This window comes from Fistularia commersonii, chromosome 35, assembly GCF_037954325.1.
Source record: "Fistularia commersonii isolate RoL2024-O1a breed Wild chromosome 35, RoL_Fcom_v1.0, whole genome shotgun sequence".
NCBI lineage: Eukaryota > Metazoa > Chordata > Actinopteri > Syngnathiformes > Fistulariidae > Fistularia > Fistularia commersonii.
In genome coordinates, this window is record NC_141318.1 from 1,463,269 (window position 1) to 1,489,290 (window position 26,022).

The 26,022-nt window shown below is 51.4% G+C and overlaps 2 protein-coding genes across 4 annotated transcripts in view; both read right to left on the minus strand.

Moving 5' to 3' along the window:
- Window positions 1–1,496: 1,496 nt before the first annotated feature.
- Window positions 1,497–18,147, minus strand: rars1 (arginyl-tRNA synthetase 1). The gene is made up of 15 exons (XM_086142165.1): window positions 17,734–18,147; window positions 16,765–16,899; window positions 15,622–15,810; window positions 15,438–15,546; window positions 15,057–15,157; window positions 14,793–14,914; window positions 14,584–14,704; window positions 14,160–14,289; window positions 13,339–13,443; window positions 12,921–13,099; window positions 10,914–11,023; window positions 9,153–9,258; window positions 6,295–6,467; window positions 4,705–4,952; window positions 1,497–2,138 (listed from the first exon to the last, which is right to left on the minus strand). Exons 1-15 carry the CDS (start codon window positions 17,776–17,778, stop codon window positions 2,029–2,031), a joined length of 1,983 nt encoding a protein of 660 aa, XP_085998291.1. The 5' UTR covers window positions 17,779–18,147; the 3' UTR covers window positions 1,497–2,028.
- Window positions 18,148–18,709: 562 nt separating this feature from the next.
- The window catches only part of wwc1 (WW and C2 domain containing 1), a 30,671-nt gene continuing 23,358 nt past the window's right edge, over window positions 18,710–26,022 (minus strand). For 2 of the 3 annotated variants that reach the window (XM_086142160.1, XM_086142161.1), the window contains exons 13-23: window positions 25,642–25,753; window positions 25,415–25,573; window positions 24,770–24,962; window positions 23,908–24,048; window positions 23,388–23,437; window positions 23,090–23,303; window positions 22,818–22,985; window positions 22,649–22,741; window positions 21,617–21,847; window positions 21,413–21,531; window positions 18,710–21,111 (exon numbers count right to left, since the gene is read on the minus strand). In XM_086142160.1, the coding sequence (XP_085998286.1) occupies window positions 21,045–21,111; window positions 21,413–21,531; window positions 21,617–21,847; window positions 22,649–22,741; window positions 22,818–22,985; window positions 23,090–23,303; window positions 23,388–23,437; window positions 23,908–24,048; window positions 24,770–24,962; window positions 25,415–25,573; window positions 25,642–25,753 (1,547 nt within the window). In that variant the 3' untranslated portion in view covers window positions 18,710–21,044. The remainder of the gene's footprint in view (window positions 21,112–21,412; window positions 21,532–21,616; window positions 21,848–22,648; window positions 22,742–22,817; window positions 22,986–23,089; window positions 23,304–23,387; window positions 23,438–23,907; window positions 24,049–24,769; window positions 24,963–25,414; window positions 25,574–25,641; window positions 25,754–26,022) is intronic. The other variant, XM_086142162.1, reaches the window with a different exon arrangement.

Sequence of the window (26,022 nt, forward strand, 5' to 3'; positions counted from 1 at the left end):
CCGCCAAGCCGAACACCGGGGATTAATACGCCCGGCGGTCTGATGGCGCCCGTCCATCTGCCGACGAGCCGAAGGAGATACGGAGGATCCTCGCTACTTCGCGGATTTTTTTTTTTTTTGTAATTCCGTTCTTGAGATTTAGCGTTTTTTTTTTTTTTTTCTGATTTTTTTTTTTTTTTTTTCATTGTTAAATAGCCATATTCTCGCCAAGGAAGAAAAAAAAAAAGTGAAAATATAGAATAATTAAATTAAAATTAATTTTATGACATTAAATATAAGATCTCCTTTGCTAAACAAAGATACTCAGCATCTTTAGCATTTTTTCTTGCAGTATTTGAATTTTTTTTCGTGATGAAATAACCTTATTCTTGCCCAAGAAACAGAAAAAAAAATATTAAAAAAATTAAACTGAACTTGTTTTTATAACATAAATATATTCTCCTTTTCTAAACCAAGGTAGCCAGCATCTTTCGCGTTCTTTTGCAGTACTTGAATATTTTTTATGATGAAATAGCCATGTTCTAGCCTGAGAAGATAAAAATTAAAATAAAAAATATTGTAAAATTAAACTAAAATTCATTTTATAAACTAAATAAAATACGAGATCTCCTTTTCTAAACCAAGGTAGCCAGCATCTTTCGAGTTCTTTTGCGGTACTTGAATTTTTTTAATGATGAAATAGCCATGCTCTAGCCTGAGAAGAAAAATATATATATGTATTGTAAAATTAAACTAAAATCCATTTTATATACTAAATAAAATACGAGACCTCCTTTTGTAAACAAAGAAGCGCCTGTGAGACGTCTCTGTGAGGGAGGAGGCGGGGCTTAACGGCTGGCGAAGGTCAAATGTCACATTTTCAGTAAATTTTATTTGAATTTCAATTCACTTTTCTCCGTTCATTTAATATTTATAGCAGATATTCCACGGTCCGTCCCAGCTGTCAATCACACGTGGTAATGCTAATGCTATTTAGCCAGCGTGCTACGTTCCGCGGTTCGCTATCCAATGGGTTTCCGGCGCGCGTTCATGCTAACGTTAGCCCGACTCCTCAAGCGACCGGAGACAACCTGATTTAGATTTCTTTACCGGAGGTCACGGGGGCGCTCAGGGGGCGGAGCCACCATCGATGACATGTAATTAACCCGCCGCAATCCGAGGACAGGAAGCAGCTGTAATTGCAGGTTTCTCAAAGAAAGAAAGTGGCGGGCGGCGGCGAGGAGGGGGGCGGCCCCTCCCCCCCCGACCATCACGCCAGGAAGTGACAATTAATTCCTGTCGCTCTAAAACCCCCGACCTATTTTTAATCCCGACCTTCGGCGCCTCTCTGTGATTCGCCGCCAAATTTTTGACATCCCGATAATAAGTGTGTAATTAACACGGCAAAGACGACGACGACGTCAAAAAAAATACGAGACCCGAGATTTTCCGTCTCTTTGGTTTCTTTGACCTGGTTTGTATCCATGGCAACAACAAGACCATAAAAGGGCGTGTTCTTCCACTTTTTTTTTTTTATTTTTTACATGTTTCCAGACCCGGCGGCCATCTTGAGAGGATCGCGACCCAAGCGCTGGTTACAGAACCGAATTCAAACCGTCTGGTTTCCTCCATGGGTAACGCGTTCACCGTGGCGCTGTCTCCCAACGGAGTCGCCATGGCAACCACAGCAGAATGATACTTAAAAACGATGGACCCGATCAAAAATGTCTTCAAATATGGCGCCGCCGTACCCAAGATTCGCGTGAGACGGCGTGAATGACGGGGGCGCTAGCGCATTGACTGCTAACCGGGTTTGGCGGCGACCTTCATATCAGACGACATCAAACATTCATGATCGTTTGATGTCGTTTTCTTAATTTAAAAAAAAAAAAAAAAAAAAAAAGGGGTGAGGCGAGATATCCCGCTTCCTGTCCGAGACGGCGGCGAAATCTTCGTTCCCTGTCGTCTTCACCTCCCTCTGTTTGGGGGCGGGGCCTCAGAGGAGGGGGCGGGGCTTTAGAGAGGGGCGGGGTTTATGGGGGCGGAGCATCACATCCTCTGGACGGGGCTGATGCCCAGGATGTCGAAGCCTTTCGCCATGATGGCGGCGGTGGCCTCGCACAGAAGCATCCTCCACATGTTGACCTTCACCACCTCACCTGCACACACACACACACACACACACAGAGTTTCATGTCTTATGAGGAAATTCATTCATTCATTCGTCCTATGTATGGTAACCTGTCGTCAGGGAGAGGGGCGGGGTTTAACCTAGTCAGGTCACCTGTCAATCACAGAGTCCGGTCGCTGAGTAAGTCTGGATCATCCAAACCTCGTTAAGACTTAATTAGAGGCGGGTTAATTGAATATTTTGGATTTTAATGTCCGAGGGGATTGATTGGTGTAGAAGTGTTGGGGGAATTAAACCCTCAGCCCCGCCTGGCAGGCGCAGCTGCTCTGCTTGTGAATCGCGGGTACCGGCTCGTGGACCGTCGCCATGACGACCAGGATGAGGGATACACGTCGGAAACAGATTTGTGCTTAGAATTCGAATTTCACTTCGTTTTTAAGGGCGAGACGCAAATGAAACGGCTATGCTAGCGAGCTAACGGCCAGCGAAGGTAGCAGGCTAACAGCTAGCGGAGGCGGGAACAGGCCTGGACGTTGAAACTGGCGCCGCACGAAGGCAGCGGCGAGCGGCGCCTACGGCCGGACCATGTGACCTTCCACCTGACGTCCTCACGACAACAACAAACAGATCCTTTCCAGACGCACAAGTGATTGTTTGAATAGTGGTTTTAAATGTGTTTGCATGGGAAGGTGCTGTATCTCTTTCTCACACACACACACACACACACACACACACACACACACACACACACACACACACACTAAAACACACACACACACACACACGCACAGCTCTGCAGGCTGGCCCGAAACTTGAACCCAAAGCTGGTTTAAAAAGTAATTTATTGATTTAAGGCCATAAATATAGATGGATCTTTCTTCTTTGTTATTAAAGCTGCATTTTCTGTTTGGCAGCGTCCCTGCAGACACACACACACACACACACACACACCGAACACACACACACACACACACACACCCCAGCTTCCTTGAAAAGACGAGTCAAAGCGGGACGTGAATGAGAAAACACCTGACAGATGGAATACATTACGACTCGCCGTGTGAAAACGCCGGCTCCTGATTGGCCGGCTCCACATTTACCGTCACGTGACCCTGAGGACCGAAAGCCGGGCGCCGGCGCCGGTCTCCAAGCGCCCTCGTCGGGTTTCCCTCTGGTTTATGAACCCGCTGAGCTCCATTTACCGCGGCTAGCTTAAACGGCGCCTTGCAGCGAAGGGGGCGCTAGCATGACACGATAGCCTTAAAAAAACAGGCTAATCGTCTTGTTTTAAAGAGCCACGTCCGCGACTCTGAAGGTCACCGGCACTTCGGATCAACCCGATGCGTGGGGTGGAAAAAAAAATAATAATAAAAAAAAAGGTTTCGGTTTTCTGCGTCTCCGAGCCTGAGGTGCTAGCATGCTAGCGCTTGGGTGCGTGGGAAGAGAAGGGCGGCGTTTCATCTTCCGATGGATGTATTTTAGCCCATGGCTAGCGCTGTTGCTACACGTTAATAACACATATGGGGGTGGGAGAAAAAAAATGAGGAATTCCACCGCAGTAACCGAGTTGTAAAAGGTTAAGCAGTAAAAGGTTGGAGAGAAAAATCCGTGTGAAAATGCGATTTCTCTCCGAGGTTCTTTGCGAATAGCGGGGGCGGGAAGGGGATCCAATATTTCTTTTTTTTTTTTTAAAGCAGGCCTATGAGGAGGGTTTTAAACACCTGGAACCGTTTTTAAAAAAAAAAAAAAAAAAAGGGAAGGGGGAAGTCAATCCCGGTCCAATCTCAGGCTCCGGCCCGCGGGTCGGCTCCTAATGGCGCCGCTGACACCTCCTGTCCGGCAGTTAAACTTTGGAAATGAGCTGCATTTGCATATTCATGGCGTTTCCGCGGAGGGGGGGGGGCGGCGAAGGGCTGACATTTTGTGGGATTTTTTTTTTCATTTTTTCCTTTTTAAAAAAAAAAAGGCAATTATTGCTCGCCGCAATAGGCGGCGGCGGCGGCGGCGGCAGCGCGCCGGGACGAGCGCCAGACTTGTTTTTGTCTGATTTTGGTTTTGGATCTTTGGCGCCTCCCTGCCAAAGAGCTTCTGTGCTGCTTGATCGCCTCCTGTCGCGCTCGCCGTCCCGCCGGCTCGCCAGGGATTCAAGCGTACAACTGAACCTGTGCCCGCTCTGCGCGCTGATATTAGCTTAGCATCCCCAGGCTAGCAGCCTCGAGGGCGCGTCTGGGGAAATGAGCCGACGGCGGCCCAGATTTTCCGATTCTCCGTCCAAGCGGTGGCGTCCGGGGCTCGCCGGGCGCCACCTGCCACCGCCCAGCTGCCGCCCTCCGAGGAGCCAATCGGAGTCGAGCGGCGGCTAAAATAGATCGCCGAACGATGCGATCCCGAGTATTCTCATTTTTGATTTCATTCCCGGCCAGTGGGAAGATGCTAGGTCGCACTCGGTAAGGAGCTCCTGTCGGTATGCCCGTCTCGGCCCAGGATCGGGGCTAGCTGCTAATGAGCATGTCGCGCTAACGTAGCTTGGCAAGACATACACAGCCGGGGACGGAAAAGCAGAAGGTCCCGGGCGGGAACCCCGGGGGACGCACCTGTCCGTCTGTCCTTCTCCACGCAGTAGCAGCTGTCGTAGAACTCTGTGAAGGTGGTGGCTAGCTCGTACAGGTAGTCGCAGAGCGTGTGCAGCAGAAGGTCGTCCAGGATCTTCTGCAGGATCTCGGGGAAGCGAAGGATGCACTTGCCCAGCTTCCACTCCTTCTCGTGGTCCAGCAGCACCTCGGTGGTCTCGGCCGCCTTCCTCAGCGCCGCCTCGTCGATGTTAGCCAGCCGGGCTATCGACCTTGAAAGTGAAAGAGAGCTTCGGTCGGACCCCGAGGTATCTGGCCCTGTTCTGTTTCCGAGACCCGTTCGGGTTCTCGTCTTCTTCAAGTCTTGGCTTGTGAGCACCGACCCGAGGCTCCTCCTTCCAGGTGAGGCTCTGCTCTTGCACACTAATCCCTCTGTCATCGCTCCCCTCGCCTCCCGGGAGCGGCTAATCTGATAAGAGTAATGGAAGTGAACTCCAGAGGCGGGACATACTTAGACCGCAAACACACAAGCTGAGGTAACTTTCCAAACACCGTTAGCTGAGCCAAGAGAGCCATCAGATTCCGCGCTCGGTGGCGTGGATGATTCATAGCTGCCCGATCGATGTTCTCCGATAGGTTCGACGGGAACGGAGGCGAGTGTTCCTCGGCATCCTCCATGTTCTCAACGCGAGGAGACGAGATGCGCCCGATGACCCGCGGTTCAAGAATCAGACGAGATCTTTTTGGGGGGGAAATCTGCATTTTGGTCTGCCGGATGGTACGAGAGCGGAATCGTTGCGAAGAAATTCTGGGTGATATCATGAGGCTGAAGCTAGAGGGTGGCATTTTGGGCGAGAAGATCAGAGAAGGGGTACAAACCCCAAGAGTTGGGAGGACAAGTAAGTCCGGTAGGGCGTAAGCTTGTGTATCCAATGGACAGAAGATCCAAACTCAAGGAGGAAGCTGCCAAAGGTCAAACCTAGAGGTGACGTCACCAACCAGGGTGAGATCAGGAGGTTCAGAGTGGTGGCCTTAGAACCAGGATCCCAGGGGGCCACTTCAAGTCCTGGCTACCCTCCAAACATCTACCTTCTGCGGTTGCAACATTCCCAAGCTATTCACATTGCCCGATTTTGTAAAAGCCACCTGGCAAACGCGACCACAAACATCTGCGCCCTTCTCCGGGTTCTCCTGGTTCCACGTGGACCAGAACGATGAGGCTGCCAGCGCAACCGACCGCTGACGTGCAGTTTAACTATCAAAAACCACCGGTTTCCAAATCTCCCGAACGGAGCGGCAGCAGCAGAGGCCGTTCTGCCAGAACCCGCCACCTGCCACGACGCCCCGGTTAAACTTTTGGCTGCTCCCCGGGTTTCTGGGAAAAAACCCGACAGATGTTGCCACGCGGCTCAGCGGACGCGTCTCTAAAAAGTGACAACAACAAATATTAAATATTAAACCACCACTTTGGACCAGAAGTGGTCCAAGTTTCAGGTAAGCTAGCTAAACGGTACTCGTAGCAGAAGACGCCAACAAGCAGCAACGACCTTCTCCCTGCGCGTATTAAGATCTTCACCTTGCTAACGTGCTAACGTTCCAGCGGCGGCGACTCACCTGATGCGAGTGAAGGCGTAGAGCAGGTACGCCGCCGTGTTGCCCCGGTCGTCCAGCATCTTGTCAAAGGAGAAGACGTAGTCGTTGATGCGGTTGTGGCAGAGGTCGGCGTACTTGATGCAGCCGAACGCCACCGACCTCTGGGCCTTGTCCAGCTCCTCCGGGGTCAGCACCTGCCATACGTCAACGCAGGTGACTTTAGCTTCTTCTGTAGCCTTCATTAGCCGCCCCCGATCCCCCCCCAAAAAAAGGGTTTGACTCCATTCCAAATCATGAATCTCATTCGTCGACTTGGGGACGCGGGGGAACAACTTGGCGGGGGGAAGCCGACGGACGGGACGCCGCGGGACGGGAATTTATGAATAAATTATTTCGTCTTTCGACGAGCTAATCTAAACTTACAGACTTTTTGTCGGCGGCGCCAGACGTCCCCGGACGCCCCCTCCGGGACTCCCCGGCGCCTCCCGCGAAACAACCGCCTTCCTCCTCCCCGTGACAGGATGAGGGGATATGAAAATAAATTCACCGCGCCTTCATCTCCCTCTGGCGCGGCGCGAGGGCCGACAAGAGGGGATGAGTGAGTGATGATGAAAAATGATGTGTCACCTCGTCGAGAGCCGAAAGTACCGACTCCGCGACGTGGGGGGACTCCTCTTTCCTCTGGCAGCGACTTTGCTATTAGCTGAAACTGTAATTAGAGAAGGCCTTGGGAGTTCAAATTGGACCAAGGGCAGGCTCGGACTCTTCCAGGAACCGCTTACGACAACAAGCTAGCTCGCTAGCAATAAAATGCTAAAGCACCCTGCTAGCCTTACGCAAGTGTTCCCAAACATCCGCCCGCTACGACGAGGGCGTCGGTTGTGGAGCGGCGGCACCAAACTGCAGCTACAAGGCGTTCTACAACGCTTGACACTCGAGCGACCAGGAGAAGCTAGGCAGCTACGCTAACATGCAGCGCAGGAGCAGGGTTTTCGCTCAGCGAAGACGCTCTCCGGCCTGGCTTCCTGTCAACGTCGCATCTTAGAATCGGCTCGGAGCAGGTGCTGAAGGAGCAGAGGTACCGGGTAGCATCCCTGACGGACGCCCAAGAGAACCCAGACACAATTTGAGACCCAAGTAAGACTCAAATACGTCGGATATCCCGAGTTGTGGTACAACTTGTTGCTCCTGGGAGCCTGAGGGGCCAATGAGGTGCAGGGGTAGCGGAGTAAGGTGAAGCCCTGCAGGAGGTTCTAGGATGGATGTGAAGGGACCACAAGGATCTCCAGAGGGCCACCTGAATCTCGGCGGTGCAGGATCACCGAACAGGAGGGGGTTCTTCTTCATGAGGCCGGGCGAGCAGATGGCACGAGGGGGGCGTTGGTGGGAGGGGAGTCGACATGGCGGCCGCCGCTAACGCCGAACCCAACGGGGGCGCCTCTGAAAGTCCGAAGGTCTTCTATCGTCGCGTGGATCCGAATCCGTCTCGGGCGGGAGCTGAATGATGGCTCCCGGGTGTTGGTGGGGGGGGGAGGAGTCATTACCGTATAATAAGCCTTGTCAGGCTGAATCGAAGCTCGAGGTAATGAGCCGCTCACCGGATCCCGTCGCCACCCCGCCCCGCCGCTAAACGGCTGTTATCCAAGGCCAGACGTTGAATATTTACGTTCTTATTCAAATACAAGCGAAATAATTCAAAAGTCTGCCTGGAGTGATTCTAGCAGACCGTGACAGACAAGGCGGCGGCGGCGTGATCCGGCTGGGAGGCAGACGCCGCCGCCGCCGCTGTCAGGAGTGTCTTCACAGCTGTTGGGCGTCACAGATTCACAGAGTCCTAGGATGGCGAGGGAATGCGCGGGCATACCTTGACCAGGCCCTTTCGCCACCGAGGCGACACAGTTTGGAGGCGACATGGTGGCGTAGCGTAGCATAGCGTAGCGTGGCATAGCATAGCGTGACCCCGCCTGTGGTGCCGGTGCGAGGAAACCCGTCCCTGGAACGGATCACCTGACTGCGCCATTGGGAAGGATTATGTGTAATACAATTGATTATTACTCTCAGGCCCCGGAGAACATCAGCACCTCCATGTTCTTCTCGGGTTGGAATAATTAGTCATTAAAACGATCTGGAAACGCTGATTATATTCCTATTATTATTATTTAACGTTCTTTCATTCCATGAAGGACTTCTGATACGCTGCAGGCACAACTTCCGTTTCGTGATTTTGAAAGCAAAGCAAGGGAACGATTCCACCGAGAAGGTCCTGCCGAGTCTGAAAGACGCGTGAAATGAGGGAAGGATTGGCGTCTCGCGCCTCCCGAGGTCCCGGACCGTCATGGCGGACGCCAGAGTCGCCGGGATTCGCCTTTTACCTGGGAGTCAACCTGCACGTTCGCACCGTCCTAGGAAAAGAAAAATCCCAAACTTTGCCGACATCAGACGATGGCATTTTCCATCTACCGCTTTCAGAGAGGCTTATTAAATCTGGTCAAGCGATACTGCGGCCGTCCGAGGCTTCGTTTTTTAAATTTAATTTGGCTCACGGAGTGAAGCGAAGCGTCGGCCATCTTTAGTGTGGGATTTTTTGATTTTTTATTTTTTTCCCCCCGCGGTCGTGAAGCTAAAGGGCGTCTTTTTTTGCCCCGATTTCTGGCTAAAATAATCGGGAAAATCTGGCGGAACTCAAGACAGGAATTTTTCCGAAAGATATTTGAAATAACAAAAACTGGAGTTCCTCACGTTTCCTCATATAATCCGCGAATGAAGCGCCTCCTGTCTCGTTACGGTGACGGCGGTCACACTCCGCCGCCGCTCACCTGAATTTTAGCTGCCACAAAGTGAGCGTTGCCGTGGCAACCTTCACCTCCGCTCTTTCTCACCTTGTCTCGCTCCTTCTCCTTCAGCTTGTCCATGGACCTCTTCAAACCCTCCTCCAGCAGGTCCATCAGCCGCACCGTGTCTCCGGAGCGGGTCTTGAACTTCTTCCTGGACGGGAATCCACGGGAATGCCGTTAGCCGCATCTGCGCTAAACCGAAGCTGAAACCTCTGTTTGCAACGGTTCTAAGTTAGCATGATTAGCTTGAGAGCAAACATCTGGTGTCGTGTGGGATTTCAATCGGAGAAAATCTTCTAGAGTGACTACTTATGCTAGCTAGCTAGCTAGCTAGCTAGCATCACTGGAAACTAGAGGAGAATGTGTTAGCGTTCATGCTAACGTGTTTACATACGAAGGCTAACGCAGCAAGCCCGCGTCATAACGCTATTAGCAATGATTTCTTCTTCCGCATCTAGTGTGTGAGGAACGTACCTCTACATATACAGTGACACGTACACACACACACACACACACACACACACACACACACACACACACACACACACACACACACACACACACAAACACACACACCAACGCCGTGGTCCAATTGGATGAAAGCAGCTAGCGAGGCGATAGTGGCGCGCACACACACACACAAGATGCTAACGCCGAGCAGAAAATCTCAAATGTGACTCCAAGTCAACTGACATGTTTGTGCTTTTAAATTTCACTCGCGCGCACACACACACACACACACACACACACACACACACAGGAGCGAGTGAAGCCGGTGTATTACGCCTCTCAATGAGAAGAAGAGCGAAGCCAAGAATAGGAACTTAGACGAAGAGGAGGGGATATTAAAAGAAATACATGAAGAAGAAGGTCGAGTGTGTGTGTGTGTGTGTGTGTGTGTGTGTGTAGGGGGTTCAGGAGGACACGAGTGGAGATTTAACAGGAAGAGTAGGAGGAGGAGGGTGCAGGGAGAACAATGGGGGGGACGAGAGAGATAAAGTGCTAATTTCTTTTTGGCGTCCTAAAGACTGGATTACGCTGGAGGCGGCGGCGGCGGCGGGGGGCGGGGCATCTTTCATTCCCACACAACTTCAATCAAGAGCCCGTCTATTCAGCGCCCGCCGCCATCAGGAGCAGCGTCACGCAGATTGTTCACCGCCGTCCTGAACGAAATGCGATCGCTCTGTTTACAGCCAATCAGAGCGGACGCCAGGGGAGGAAAAAGAGGCGGGGCTTAATGTGCAAACGCGTCGGCTTATCCAGAACCGGGTCAAACACGGGATTGGAAACAGGAAGCTTCTTCTCGGCGCTGCTGAGTGAACGGACCCGTTCTGACAGAGCGCTAACGGCTAACGAGCTAACGTGTGTTAGAAGGGTGAAGCAGCGTCGCTATGCTAACACCTGACGGCGCCGTGGATCTAATTAAACGCCGTCCGTCCGTTCCCTCACGGATGGCCGCCGCCGCCCATAAATCATCCTCTCTCCAGCGTGTTAAGAAAACCCTCCGTCGCCGAAGGAAGGATGAAGAGGGCGTGATCTGCGACCGCCGTTCCTCTTCCTCGCCGATTTGCCGGCCTTAGGAAAGAAAAATTAAAAATGGCGGTTGCGGCGGCCATTTTCAACCGGGATCGATCGATTGGTCACCGGGCCGTGGCAAGAAGGTCCGCGTCAAGAACCTGCGCGTAATCCGGTCCGACTCCACCTGCCAGGTCCCATTCACACACACCTCCAGGAGATGTGTGTGTGTGTGTGTGTGTGTGTGTGTGTGTGTGTGTGTGTGTGTGTGTGTGTGTGTGTCCCGCTCACTTGTCTTCGCCCAGCACCACTCCAAAGCCGGCGTGCTCCACCCGCGTCACCTGGGGGTTGTACCAGCCAATCATCTGAGCCGCAGCAAACACCACCTGGAAGTGTGTGGCCTGCAAAAAGAAGGACACACACACACACACACACACACACACGCAGCGTTATGCTCAATTATGCGGACCATGAGGAGACTTCCTGTGTTTCACTGCTGCTTCGAACATCTGCAGGGGTTTAAACACACACACACACACACACACACACACACACACACACACACACACACACACACACACACACACACAAAAGGGCGCACGCACACACACACACACGCAGTGTTGTGTTCAATTTTGCAGATTATTAGGAGACTTCCTATATTTTACTGCTGCTGAGGACATCTGCAATGGATAATCACAATCATGTACACATGCGCGCGCACACACACACACACACACACACACACACACACACACACACACACACACACACACACACACACACACACACACACGCGCGCAACCTATGTCAGGGACCACAGTGGAAAGTAGATTTGAAAAGCAGCGCCCCCGTGTGACAACGGCTGGAAGTGCAGCAGGTGGAGATCCTTCATGGAAACCTGATCCGGCACCCGGGTCCAAGACCAGGTTCAGGTCCTCGGTGTTCAGACCGAAGTCAGGTTCTGATTCCGGGGCTGAAGTCGTACGCTGATCTTTCACATGGATCTTGACTCAGGACCCCAAGCCTAGTCTCAGGTTAGAAACCACTTGCAGACTCAAGTCAGACTTAAGTCAGACTCCAGTTTGAGACTGGAGTCTGACTTGAGTCAGGATTCATGACCCTGATCCCAACTTAAGTCCGACTCCAGTTTGAGATTTGAGTCTGACTTGAGTCAAGATTCATGACTCTGATCCCGACTTAAGTCCAACTCCAGTTTGAGACTTGAGTCAGGCTTCATGAGCCTGATCCCGACTTAAGTCCGACTCCAGTTTGAGACTTGAGTCTGACTTGAGTCAAAATTCATGACTCTGATCCCGACTTAAGTCCGACTCCAGTTTGAGACTTGAGTCAGGCTTCATGAGCCTGATCCCGACTTAAGTCCGACTCCAGTTTGAGACTTGAGTCTGACTTGAGTCAAAATTCATGACTCTGATCCCGACTTAAGTCCGACTCCAGTTTGAGACTTGAGTCAGGCTTCATGAGCCTGATCCCGACTTAAGTCTGACTCCAGTTTGAGACTTGAGTCTGACTTGAGTCAAAATTCATGACTCTGATCCCGACTTAAGTCCGACTCCAGTTTGAGACTTGAGTCAGGCTTCATGAGCCTGATCCCGACTTAAGTCTGACTCCAGTTTGAGACTTGAGTCTGACTTGAGTCAAAATTCATGACTCTGATCCCGACTTAAGTCCGACTCCAGTTTGAGACTTGAGTCAGGATTCATGTGCCTGATCCCAGACTTAAGTCAGACTCCAGTTTGAGACTTGAGTCTGACTTGAGTCAAAATTCATGACTCTGATCCCGACTTAAGTCTGACTCCAGTTTGAGACTTGAGTCAGGCTTCATGAGCCTGATCCCAGGCTTAAGTCAGACTCCAGTTTGAGACTTGAGTCAGGATTCATGAGCCTGATCCTGACTTAAGTCCAACTCCAGTTTGAGACTTGAGTCTGACTTGAGTCAGGTTTCAAGAGCCTGATCCCAGGCTTAAGTCAGACAACAGTTTGAGATGGAGTCTGACTTGAGTCAGGCTTCATGAGCCTGATCCTAGGCTTAAATCAGACTCCAGTTTGAGACCTGAGTCTGACTTGGATCCGACTTGATTCAGACCCGGATCCCTCAAGTCAGACGTAAGTCCGACGCTTTGGTGGAATCCAGATCTCCAAGTCCTCCATCTTATCCATCAGACTGAGCGGTTTCTTCCGAGTTCGAGTGAATTTTCCTCACTTCTCCCCAGAACTCCGCAAAGATCTTTGTCCTTTTCAGCGGTACTCTGAAAATACCCCCCACTTATGACCCACCTGTCCGCTGTCCGTCACGTAGATGATGATGTCGGCCTTCTCCTGGAAGATGCGCTGCCGCAGGGCGGCGAGGTCCGACGTGTCGTAGGTGTAGCCGCCGTCCGACTTGACCACCGTCAGGGGGATGGACTGACCTGGCGCGAAGACAATCTTGCGGCCCTCGTCCTCCTCCAGGAAACCTGAGGGAGGAAAAAGAGGAAAAAAAAAAAAAAAAGAGGAGAAATTGAATAAAATCTGATTTGTGGTGCCACACTGCCCCCTAGTGGCCAACTTGTGTCATTACAGGTATTGACTTGAAGCACAAGTAATTCAAGCAAGTATTAAGAAGTAGACAGGAAAAAAAGTCATCCATACACACACACACACACACACACACACACAGAGGTGACGCCCCTCTCCGCCCTTCGTGACCTCTGACCTTTCTGCTCGAACTCCCTCACCACCTCCGTCATCAGCTCCTGGTAGAAGGACTCGCCCCTCTCCATGAGCTTGACCTCCAGGCAGTCGTAGACCTTCTGGAACTCTGGGGAGGTGGAAGAAATGAAATAAAACAGAATCACATTAAAATTAACTTTAAAAAACAAAATCAAATGTATTCAATAAAAAAAAAAAAAAAAAAAAAAAAAAAAAAGGCTGAAAATGTGATTTTTGAAAATGAGAGAAATCCATTTGTGCTCGGCTTTAGAAAAAAAAAAATTATAATAAAAAAACTGGTCTTGAAACATTTCTTTAAATTAATTTTTAATGTTTAATTATTTTAAAATTCCTTTACCTCATTCTTCAGACTTTCCTGGATCCTATTTGATTTGAAAGTATATTTTAAAATAATTTCTTTTATTTTTTATTCATATCATTAAAATTTATTAATAACATTGTACCATTTCCTTTCCTTGGGCGTGTCTTGATTTTTTTTTATTTTTATGCATTGACACCAAGCAGCTTTTTCCACCGGAGCAAAGATTTGGGGGTAAAACGCCTGAACAGGCGAGAAAAAGGGCAAAGTGAGCCCAGACTCCCCTGGATGTGACCGGCCTCAGGAAATCACATCTAAAATTAAAATTAAAAATCGAATCATTCAAAAGGTAGTCGACGAACGCGGACGTGCCGATTCGGGCCCCCGTCCAGCCCAAAAAGGGGGCGGGGCTTATAATCTAAGTCACCACAGTGGATAAAAGCTGGAGTTAATGGGAGTTGTCACACGATGCTAAGCTATTTTCCAACACACACACACACACACACCTCGCCGGGAGACGTCACAGATGAGGTTCCAGCCTCGGATGAAGTCGGGTTCTTTACTCTGCAGCCTGACGACGCACTGGTAGGCCCGCTTCTTGAAGTCCTCCTCCTCGTCGAAGCGCTTCTTGGACTCCTGCGGGCGAGCGGGAGGAGGAAGACCAGAAGAATAACATCACTAAACGACGACGAGAACATTTTTCACACTCCGGGTGTGGAACTGGATTGGGTTTTTTTTTTGTTTGTTTTTTTTTTTTTTTTTGCTTTTGCCCACGGTTTCTATAGCAATGGGCGTGGTCAAGCCACGCAAGCCAATGCTAATGCTAGCGAGGGTCAGGATGAAAAGCAGCACTTTAAGCCACTTCAAATGTGTGTGTGTGTGTGTGTGTGTGAGAAGGATGTGTGTGTGTGTTTGGGGGGTATCACTGACCTTGTAGAACGCCTGCAGGTCCCCGATGGGCGGCGAGACGGTCAGGTAGTTGGGGAATTTGTCCTGCAGGTGAGCTATCAGCATCCCGAACTGCGTCCCCCAGTCTCCTACATGGTTCAACCTTATGGAAAGAAAATAAAATTAAATATAGACAAATGAATATTAGGAACCAGAAGAACGTGAGAAGATCAGCTCCCCTGAAACCTCACCTGAGGACGTCATAGCCCAGGAACTCGAAGAGCCGACACATGCTGTCCCCGATGATGGTGGAGCGCAGGTGGCCCACGTGCATCTCCTTGGCGATGTTCGGGGACGAGAAGTCCACCACCACCTGGGCCGACACACACACACACACACACAAATGAAGAATTTGATTCCAGACAAGAGAAACAAAAAGAAATACAATTTTTCCTGACACTTTGGCGCCATCTAGTGGCCATTTTTGGAAGTGTTCCCCCCAAAAGGGGCGGTACCTTCTTCCTGGAGGGCAGCGGCGGCGGCTGGGCGCCGTGGATCAGCAGGTTGCTCAGCAGCTTGGACACAAACGCCTTCTTCAGGTGGATGTTGATGAACCCTGGAGACAGAACGATGGTCTGAATCGAGTGTTTGAAACATCGGCCGCCAGCGGGACGCTTGAGGGAGGCGGCGGTTTGGGGGGAACAATGAGAACGTGTGAAACCCAGGCAGGAGAATGTAGGTGTTCGAGACAGACGGATCAGAGCCTGGAACCTTCTTACACTCTTTTTGGACCATGAGGACAAAGAATGTGGAGAAAGCCTGAAGGCTCCAATGAGGGAGAACCCCCTCGCCGTGCTCCCGGACTAGCGGCTAGCGGCTGCAGACCGAGCGCCCACCTGGCCCGGCGATTTCCGTCTTGAGCACGAGGTCATTCTCCGGAAGGTTTTTCACGATCTTCTCGGCGATGTCCCTCGGGTTCACCTTCACGCCCTTGGCCTTCAGCATCTGCGGCGGGAGGAGGAGGCCACGCTTACAAATAAAAGTCATCGGGTGACTTCAGTCACGAGCCGTCCCACAGACCTGGGCCATCGCCATGGCGCTGTTGCACTGGTAGTCCCCGAACTTGGCCTGCTGGTTGGGCGTGACGGCCAGCGGAGGGTTGTCCAGCTCGGGGCAGGAGGTCCGGATGGCCTCGCCGAAGATCTCCTGCAGCCGCTGGTTGATGTTGGTCATGTGTGTGAAGTCGTGCGTGGCCTCCTCCTGCAGGCTCTGCGGAGACACACGTACAACAGGAAGTGGCTGAGCGACACGCCAAACGCGTCGGGAGGAAAACAACCCCATTTAGCATAGGTTAGCTAGCACAGGTGTGTTAGCACAGGTGTGTTTGCATGAGTTAACTAACACAGGTGGGTTACCACAGGTCGACTAGCACAGGGGAGTTCGCTCAGGTGTATTGGCATGGGTTAATAAGCACAGGTTAACTAGCACAGGTGCGTTTGCAAGGTTTAATTAACACAGGTGTGTTAGCACAGGTTAACTAGCGCAGGGGAGTTAACACAGGTGTGTTTGCACAGGTGTGTTTGCACAGGTAAACTAGCACAGGTGGGTTAGCACAGGTTAACTAGCACAGATGAGTTAGCCCAGGTGTGTTGGCACTGGTTAATTAGCACAGGTTAACTAGCACAGGTGTGTTAGCACAGGTTAACTAGCAGAGGGGTGTTAGCACAGCTGTGTTGGCATGGGTTAATTAGCAGAGGTTAACCTGTGCAACCAGTTTGCATGGGTTAATTAACAAAGCACAGGTTAGCACAGGTTAACTAGCACAGGTGTGTTAGCATGAGTTATTTAACACAGGGGGGTTAGCACAGGTTAACTAGCACAGGGGAATTAGCACAGGTGTGTTGGCACGGGTTAATTAGCACAGTTTAACTAGCACAGATGTGTTTGCATGAGTTATTTAACACAGGTGGGTTAGCACGGGATAATTAGCACAGATGTGTTAGCACAGGTGTGTTGGCATGGGTCAATTTACATAGGTGTTTTAGCACTGGTTAACTAGCACAGGTGCATTGGCACAGGTGTTGGCACGAATTAATTAGTACAGATTAACTAGCACAGGTTGAGTAGCATAGGTGTGTTAGCACAGTGTGGCTGAGCCAGCACGGGTGAGTAACACAGCGCTGGTGTGTGTTTTGTGGTGCAGTTGTACATCGGTGCTCTCACCCTCTTGAGGATGTTGAGACGGTACTTCAGCTTGATGTTCTCCTCCTGCAGCTCATCCAGGCGCGAAGACACCTTCAGGTTTTGTGGGTTCTTCAGACTCTCAATCTCGGCAGAGAGATTCTGAATTTCCAGCTCCTGAGAAGCCACACGTTCACCTGAGATTCAAGTTTTTCTTGAACAATAAATCCTAGTGACGTGACCTTTTCTGAATACTGGTCGATTGCAGTGGAGCCAAGACAGCCCCCTGGGGGACACCTTGATTTAAACTTAATCAATGATCTGACAAAATAGTAAAAGCGTAATTTTCTTTGTAAATTTTACCAAATGTTTACATGCCTTGGATTTTTTTCGTGTTTCAGGATAAATCCTAGTTCTTCGTGTGGCCACTAGGGGGCGCCACAGTGCGGTCATAAACTCTATTCGATCAAACGGTCAGTGTTTGCGTCAGAAAACTATAAAAAGGTTAGCATTTAAGCTAAGCTATCGGTGGACGGGGGGATACAACCACCAAACTCCATTCAGTTATCAGCTCATTTAACGATTTACCCGATCATATAGATAATCGCGTCTTAAATGGTTCAGCTCCCGAAACAGTTTGAGTATATGACGTTTTCTTTGAATTTTGCGTGGATTAGACACGTGGATCACAAACAGAAGGCTGATAAAAATGACAAATATTGAGCTTAACGTGTCACGACGTGCCACCAAACCAGCTCAACGTGTGACCGCATAACACAGTGAAATAGTGGCATATTTTGATAGTCAAAGAAAATCTACTGGAGAGACAATTGCCGAGATACGGCAACCGATATGAAGATTCGTTAAAAGTAATAGTTGTTGTTTGGAAATGTGAAATATTAGACAAAAAACAGAGGTTGCTTAAAAGATACGTTTTCTGAATGGCACTTCTGCCAGGCTACACCGGCTGTAGCTAACATTAGCCGGTCGCTCCGGGCATGGCGCGCTGACCTGCCGCTGTAGCCGGGCTTCGTACGCCATCACCGGGTCTCCCATGTTTCACTGACGGCGCGGAGATCCTCCTTCTGTCGGCTGGATGGGAACTTTGAGTAAAAAACGCTAGGCTGACGAAATGAAGTCAGGCGCGGCGTGAAAGCTGAAGTTCGCACAACTTCCAGCACTACTTCCGGTGATGCGGAGAGAGTTTCTTCTTCTTCTGTGGTTTTAACGGACCCGGTGTGACTTTAGCGCCCCCTGCTGCACCGGAGTGTAACTGCAAGTCCATACAGAAGCTGGTTTAATACAAAAACCACAGCTAAAGTCGAAGAGGATACAGAAAATGAAAGATGCAAAACATTATCTCGAGGTAAATATGAACGTATTTGCTTTTTTATCGATTTGCATCCTAAAGTGTGACCTTGGGTAGGAGGGGTCCTGATACACAGAGCAAAGGATGCAGTCAACATCATGCTATTCTCCAAGCTGAACCTGGAAGGAAAGATCTTCAGTATGAACACACAGCGTAGTGTCTGGTTTGGTGCCACGTTTACCCACAATAATACTGTCGAAATCATACATTCACGAGTTGCAGCTCTGCTTTACCTGTTTTCCACCTTTTGGTGGAACAAACAACGTCACCACTAGCGCTGAGCATCGTGCGAGCTGAAAAGTGTGTTTTTGTTGGACATCGAGGCAACGCTGGTCTGCGTCTCCCTCGACTTGGAGAAATCAGAGAAGAACATCAGCTGGTCCCGGATGGGAAACAAACCAATCAGCACCGAATCTCCACTCCATCCCTTTTATCTTGAACAACAAGCGAATTTAAATGAATCAGAAAAACAACAGGAAGTGGAATTAGTGAGGGGGAAAAAAAAAAACAAACAAAAACAGGATCTGTGTCATAAATTGTGTTTTGCATATCTTGAGTTTTCCTGTTTCGGCGAATTCCAAGAATGTACAAAGATAAAGGGACGGCATGGGACGCAGGTAGAAGAGAGAGACTTTTTTTTATTTGTTGTGAAACTACAAAACATATTGTTTTCCTTGTGCTGGTGAAATATTTACAACTCTGGTCGACAGTACAGTGTCTGAGAATAAAATTCACAGCTTTTTTGGGACTCTCACGATAAGATTAAAAAAAAAAAAAAAAAAAAAAAAAAACAGGAAAAAGCACACCCAAATCACAAAGTGCAATAAATACATGCTGTTTGTTTCCTCTCGCCCCACCCACCCACTCCGTGCACGTTAATCGGCGGGTTCCTGACACAAACAGATTCATTAGAAAAAGATCCTCGAACGAAGGACGAAAACAAAGGAAAAAATGCACTTCAGAACAAAACCGGGAGTCACGTCGCGAAAGCGAAGGATCGTTTGTGACCGAACAGCCAGATTTGACAACTCCTTCTGAACGATTCCTTCGTCCGGACGCGGCTACACGTGATCCCGCCGCCCAAAATGGCGGAAGGGCGTGGGGTGAGTCGGGGGTTCATAGCAGAGCCGGCCGTCAATCACGGCGGCGTTTCCGAACTTTTAGCGGGACACGAACGATTCACCGCATTTCCCAGCTCTTCGAAGATTCGTTTGAGGAAAAGAAAAAAAAAAAAAAGAAAAACGATGGCCAGTCTTTTGGACTTTTATCATGAGATGCAAATATTGGGAGACGGCCTGCTGACACGCTTGCGCAACACACACACACACACACACACACACACACACACTCGTTCACGGCCTTCACAGTGCAGGACCAGGCGGAAAACCCAAACTCTTCATCGCCGCTGAGTCGGGGGTTCACAGTTTCGTTGAATCGCCAGCGTGGAAGACGAAGGGCTCCGCGGGGCCGCGTCGTCGGATGGAATCACAAGGTGCTTCCACGTGCGGCGTTATTATTTCAGCCCCGCCCACTCCCACGAGAAACAGCGACGACCCCGCCGGCTGGGTGATACCCACCGATCCGTCCTCACGCAAAAAACTACAAAAAGTACTACTCGCTAAACGTGTCGACGGTGCGGGTGCTCTGCGCTACTTCCAGAGTCACGCTGGCGGGCCATTTTCAACAGAAAAGCATCTCGCCAGCTTCTTTTTCCCCGCCACCTTTGCCTGCTGGGGCTCTGCGACGCGTCACGGCGAGGATGCGGCGGCGGGACGTAAATCCAGTGGTTTCTAATGAGCTGCTGTGCACTGAAGAGGAACATCTGGAATGGAGACAACGCTGGGAGGAACCGGAGAAGATCACCCGTGAGGGTTTAAGACTTGGGAGCCTCGGCACCGCACGCGAGAAATAAAATATAATCACTTCCTGTTTGTGTTTTGGTCCAGTCTGAGAGGGTGCCGGGGGGGCGGAGCTACCGGATGTGTGTCACTGAATGATGGAGTCCTAAGGAGCAGCCAACCAATCAGAGCAAGGGGTGGGGGGGTGGGGGGCTTCCTGGCCTTCCTATTGGCTGCAGGCCGGGGCTGGTCGGATCTTGGTCCGTTGTGCTAACGACCTCCATTCCAGGTTTAAATCAATCCTGGATTTTCCTCGAGGTCCTCGAAGCGCGGACGCTCCCGTCGACTACCTGAGAGGGGCCGCCGCTTCTACGCTCTCCGAAAATAACAATCCCTTCCAGTTCTGAGTGGATTGCTTTTTGTGCTCTGGGAGTTAGCACGTAGCACGTAGCATGTAGCATGCGGTGAAACGGACGCCTGGCCCGCCGGCGTGAGTGTTGACTGTCGGCGCCCGTCCACGCGTTCGACCGACGGTGCCGGGTGTTTCAGATGCGAGCCGACCGGTGAAGCTCTGGGCGTTTCTACGGCGACGCCTCAGCTGTGTCGCCGTGGAAACGCCTCTAAGACTCGATGTGAAACGGAGAGAGAGAGAGCAGACCTCCGTGAGCGAGGAGGTCACTGCTGAGCAAGGTTACCGACAGATAAAAAACTAAATCTAAGAAAAGTCTGTGCTTCTAGGTTGTTGTTTTTTTTGTTTGTTGGTTTGTTTGTTTTTTCCGTCCAAAGTACTTCTTGTACACAATTCCAAGTACCTGCTTCGGAGTACCGTTGAGTATCCCTCCTCCTCTTCTCCGAACAAACACGGAGCTTCTGGCAGGAACGTCTCGGTGACGGGTTTTAGATTAAAAAAAATAATAAAAAACAACAAAAAAAAAAAAAATTAAAAATGATGGGAGAATAAAAGACAGAAAAGAAGGAAGAAGAGCAGCATCGCGGCTAATTTCAAACAGAAAATTAGCTGGTTTTCCTTGCCATCTTTTGTCCGACGGGACAGGTTGGGATTCTTCATGACACCAGAGGGGGAGCAGCAGGATGGGACTCCTTGAAATGCTTCTCTACACGTCGTCGGCCGGCAGGTCGGGGATGCTGGTCTTGGCCCTGGTGAAGAACGCCATCTTCTCTCTGGAGACACGGAGGAGAGCGGAGGGGGGGGGGGGGGGGGTCAGGGGACCGTAACCGTGGCGATACCCGAGAGGGTTGCCGTGGTTGCCTCCGTCAGGCGGGAGGCAACAAGGCGCCTCCTCACGACTTCTTCCGTACGCAAAGTAGCGGCGATGATAGCGCGCTAGTGTAGTCCTTTTTAGCATTTTGTAGTTTTTTTTGGCATCGACGGCTACTTCCTCATCTCCCGAGGAGGTGACGTCACGCTGACGTTTTGACCGAGAGGTAAAGAAAGAGAAGAAGACGGAGGAGCTCCTCGCACCTGAAGGTCTGGACCTCGGGCACCTCCTTGCGGCTCTGGCCCCGGATCTTGTGGACGTCCTTCGCCGCCGCCCTCATCATCTTCTCCACCCGCTTCTCCTGCAGCTGCTCCTCTTGAGTCTGCGCCCACAGCAGGGGGTGAAACATCTCCGAGCGCCGAGCGGCGTGGTCGCCGTGGACGACGACGGCGGCGGCGGCGACTCACCTGTCTCTCGGCCTGCTTGAGGAGGAGCCGGAAGCGCTCGTCCTCCTGCACCCAGGCGGGCAGCTCCCTCCGGCCCTGCCGCCGGGCCTCCTCCAGCTGGGCCTTCAGCTCCCGCAGCACCCGCAGCTCCTGCGCCAGCCGGGCCTGCCGAGTCCGCGACACCTGCAGGTCCAGCTCCAGGTCCAGGGAGGTCCTCAGGAGGCCGTCCAGACCCTTCACCTGCACCGGGGGCTGACAGGGAGCACGGCGGTCACTTTCCAGTTTCCAAAGGTACCGTAACCCTTCTGACAAGGTCATATCCATGTCATGCTTTTATGTTTTTTATATATTTTATTTGTATTTCTTAGTCTCCCTCTTTCCTACTGTTATCTATTATTGTTATGTTTTACTTGAAGCTCTGCCACAACAATTTTCTTCGGGATAATTAAAGTTGTTCTTATTCTTATTCTTATGATTATAAATGTGAGCGTTGGAGCCAATCGGCACGGTTATAGTGGCGAGAGGCGGGGCTCGGCCTGGACGGGTGGCCTGTCGATCACACAGAGACATGGAGGGAACCAAAGCAGGAGAACATGGAGAACATGAGGAGGTCCACGGCAGGAGAACATGGAGAACATGAGGAGGTCCACGGCAGGAGAACATGGAGAACATGAGGAGGTCCACGGCAGGAGAACATGGAGAACATGAGGAGGTCCATGGCAGGAGAACATGGAGAACATGAGGAGGTCCACGGCAGGAGAACATGGAGGCTCTCGAGCAGAGAAGCGTGTCTAGACACCAGATTAGAACCGATAGGAGAACCTGCAGAATCGATATTCCTGGATCCAGGTGTGAGCAGGACACCCTGGGTCACCTCCTAGTCACTTTGAAGGCCTCGCATGACGTACGTGTGTGTGTGTGTGTGTGTGTGTGAGATCACCAAAAGACCAAAATAAAAGTCTTTCGGTGAAGAAAACGTACAAAAAAAACCTAAAGCCACCCGTGACTGGACGGCTGGAGTTAGAAGATTCGAGGCGTCGGAGGTGTGTGTACCTTCTTCATCCTCATGCTGCGTCTCTCCGAGGCGTTCCTGACGAAGGGCGACTTCTTGGACAGCGTGGAGCTGTCGCTGTCGCTGCGGTTGATCTGGAGACAAAGACGACGCGGTTAGCGGCGCCCCGTCGCTAACGGTTCCCGCGTGACGCGGCGCGGCGGTGGTTACCCTGCAGATGTACTGGCTCTGGGGTCCCGGCGAGAAGGTCTTGGAGCGGATGATGGTGTTCCCGCGCATGAAGGGGTTCTGCCGCGGCACGTCCGGCCGCCGCTCCTTGGGCCGCACGACGGAGCAGTGATTGGACGACAGGCTGTCCACGCTGGTCTCCTTGTTCACCTGCGGGTGACACGGGGAGACCTCCTCACTGGTGGAGAACATCTGAAACTTCTCCTCGCAGGCTGACAAAGTTGGAATCGGGACGAGCCGGCGGAAGGCGCTACCTTCTCCGCGACCGCCGCCGCCGCCACCGCCGGAGGCTGCTTCACCTCCTTCCCCTCATCTTCATCGGCTTCCCACTGGTTGCTGTCGGGATAGAAGGTGTCTTCTTCTACTTCCTCCTCCTCCTCCTCCTCCTCCTCCTCCTCCAGAGGCCCGGTCCCTTCCACTCCGCTGCCCTCCTCCTCGTCAAACATGTCCTCCAGGAGGTCACCGTGCCTGCAGGGGCGGAGCCCACGCAAAGTTGTAAGATGAGCTATGCTAAGCTAAGCTAAGCTAATCTAATCTAAGTTAAGGCCTCACCACTCGTCGTCGTCAGGAGCTCCGACTCTGTCGCTGCTGGAAACAGGAGCCTGAAAGGCAGAAGACGGGGTTCGTGCGTTAACGTGCACGCGGCGCTCGGTGAAATGGGGACTTCGAACCGGCGTCTCCATGGCAACCGGGCACAACGTGACGTGAGGACGAGCCGGGAGAAACCCCGTGCATTCCGTCACCAGCACACCTTGTTTCGCAGTCGTGGCACACACACACACACACACACACACACACACACACACACACACACACACACACACACACACACACAAGGTGTGGTTTTATTGTGTTTTGTTGAATTCTAAGTGTCTGCGTCAATCACACACTTAGCTCTCGCCCGCTGTGGTAGCCGTGACAACCCGGGCAGCGGAACACGGAGTTCACACACACACACACACACACACACACACACACACACACACACACACACACACACACACACACACACACACACACACACACTTCCTGCCATGCTCCCAGCCCCACTGGCGGTAACGGGTCTCAGTACCATCTGGGCGCCGCCGGCCGCCCTGCCGTCCCTGCCCTTGGCGTCCATGGCGGGCGAGAAGGTGCGTCCCAGCAGGTTGAACCACCTGGTGCTTCTCTCCTCGGAACAGTCCACGTCGGCCAGGCTGATCTGGGCCCCCGCCTGCGAGGGAGGGGGTCGGCAGAGGTTATGAATCTGGGACTGCGACGGGTGGCGAAGCGACTAGGCTGTAATTCAAGGTCATCCGGTAACACGCCGGCTGCGGAGGAGATGCCTGTCGGAGGGCTGCGATTAATCAATCATCTGATCAATTTAAAATCACATAAAATAGAGTTGAAATAAATTAAATTGTACTAAAAATAACATAAATAAACTGACTTCAATGAAAAGGAATGCCACTGAATTAAATGACAACTTTATTTTTTTTAATTTGATTGGTTAAATAATTAATTTAATTCGGTTTCATTCAGTTTTTAAATTCCCATTTATTTTAATAAATACATTTTTGAATAAAAAATTGAGTTGACGCAAAATGAAATCAGCGAATGAAATTGAAATCAGATTAAAATAAATCAAAAATGGGACTGAAGTAAAATAAATGTAAAATTGATGAAATACAATGGAACCAAATCAAATAAATGGAATTAAAATGAATTTTTCATTAAATTATAGTAATTAAAAGATGGTAGTTATGATCCGCTCTCTATCAAGTCCGGATATTCAGAGGAGAGGAGGACCGACGCCTGTAGATTTGGGCAGGAGGTGCTATCATAGGGGTTGTGGAGATGATGGGCTGGAGGAGTCACGGTTGCCCCGGGATACGTGGAGAGACGAACCGAAGCGCCTGCCCTGTGACAGAACGATGCGATCGGACGCTACGAACCAGACACTCCTCGTGGCCCGACTTCCCGGTGACACAGACGTCCACCCTCAGGGTCTTCTGCCGCAGGACGCCGTGAGAGATCTGCATGCCGAAGACCTCGTTGACCAGGGCGGCGTCCGTCGGCGGGGCGCCGCGCGTCCTGAAGAGGCAGCGGGTGGCCTCCACGCACGGCAGCACCGCCGCTCGCACGTATCTGCAGCCACAGGGGAAATACAGGGAGGAGTTTCACCTCGGCCCCGCCTCTTCTTCCTGTCTTCTTCCGACCGCGACGCAGCATTTTTTTTTTTTTTTTACGATCCCAGACGCATTCCGCCGTCATGTGACGCCCCGTGGAGGACGGCCGACGGGACAAAGGTCATGGGGATTCCAGACATATTTGGAGGGGATGCTCGGGGAGGGCGTGGAGGCTTGCGGTTCAAAAGTGAAAAGTCAAAGTCGACTGAAAAACACAGTCGGCGAGAGTGTCCGGATATTAAGATGAGCGTGGACGGGCCACCTGTCAATCACAGGGGCCGCCTGTTAATCACAGGGGCCACCTGTCAATCACAGGGGCCACCTGTCAATCACAGGGGCAGCCTGTCAATCACAGGGGCCGCCTGTCAATCACAGGGGCCACCACACTTCAGTCGGGGGGGGGTGACGTACATGTTCTGGCCGGCGGGCAGGCCGAGGGCGCCGCAGTTGGACAGCTGCACGATGAGGATGGTGAAGCGCTGGTCTCTGGGCTCGTAGCGGAAACCCAGCTGCACCTGAGAGCAGCCCAGCTCGTAGGAGCCCGGGAGGAGGTCGGCGGCGAGGCCCGGCCTGGGGGGAGGAGAGCAAGGTGACCATTTCCGGCGGGCCGTGGAAGGCGACCTTCACGGCGACCGTACCTGCGCTCCGAGGGCTCGTAGACGCCGCTGTCGCCCGCCACCGACTCGTCCGAGACGGCCGAGGTCACGCCCATCTTCTTTGGCCCCACCCCCGCTCCACGGGGGGCCGCGTCTAGGGGGAATGTGAACATCACACTCCTTAAATGGATATGAACACACACACACACACACACACACACACACACACACACACACACACACACACACACACACAGACTGCCGTCCCCAAGGCTGTAATCCGACAACTCCCTTCGTCTCCTCGCTCCGGAGTGCTCCCCGAAGCAATTGAACAATATCACATTTCTCATTACTTGCGCGCACACACACACCAACACACACACACATATACACACACACACACACGCATACACACACACACAA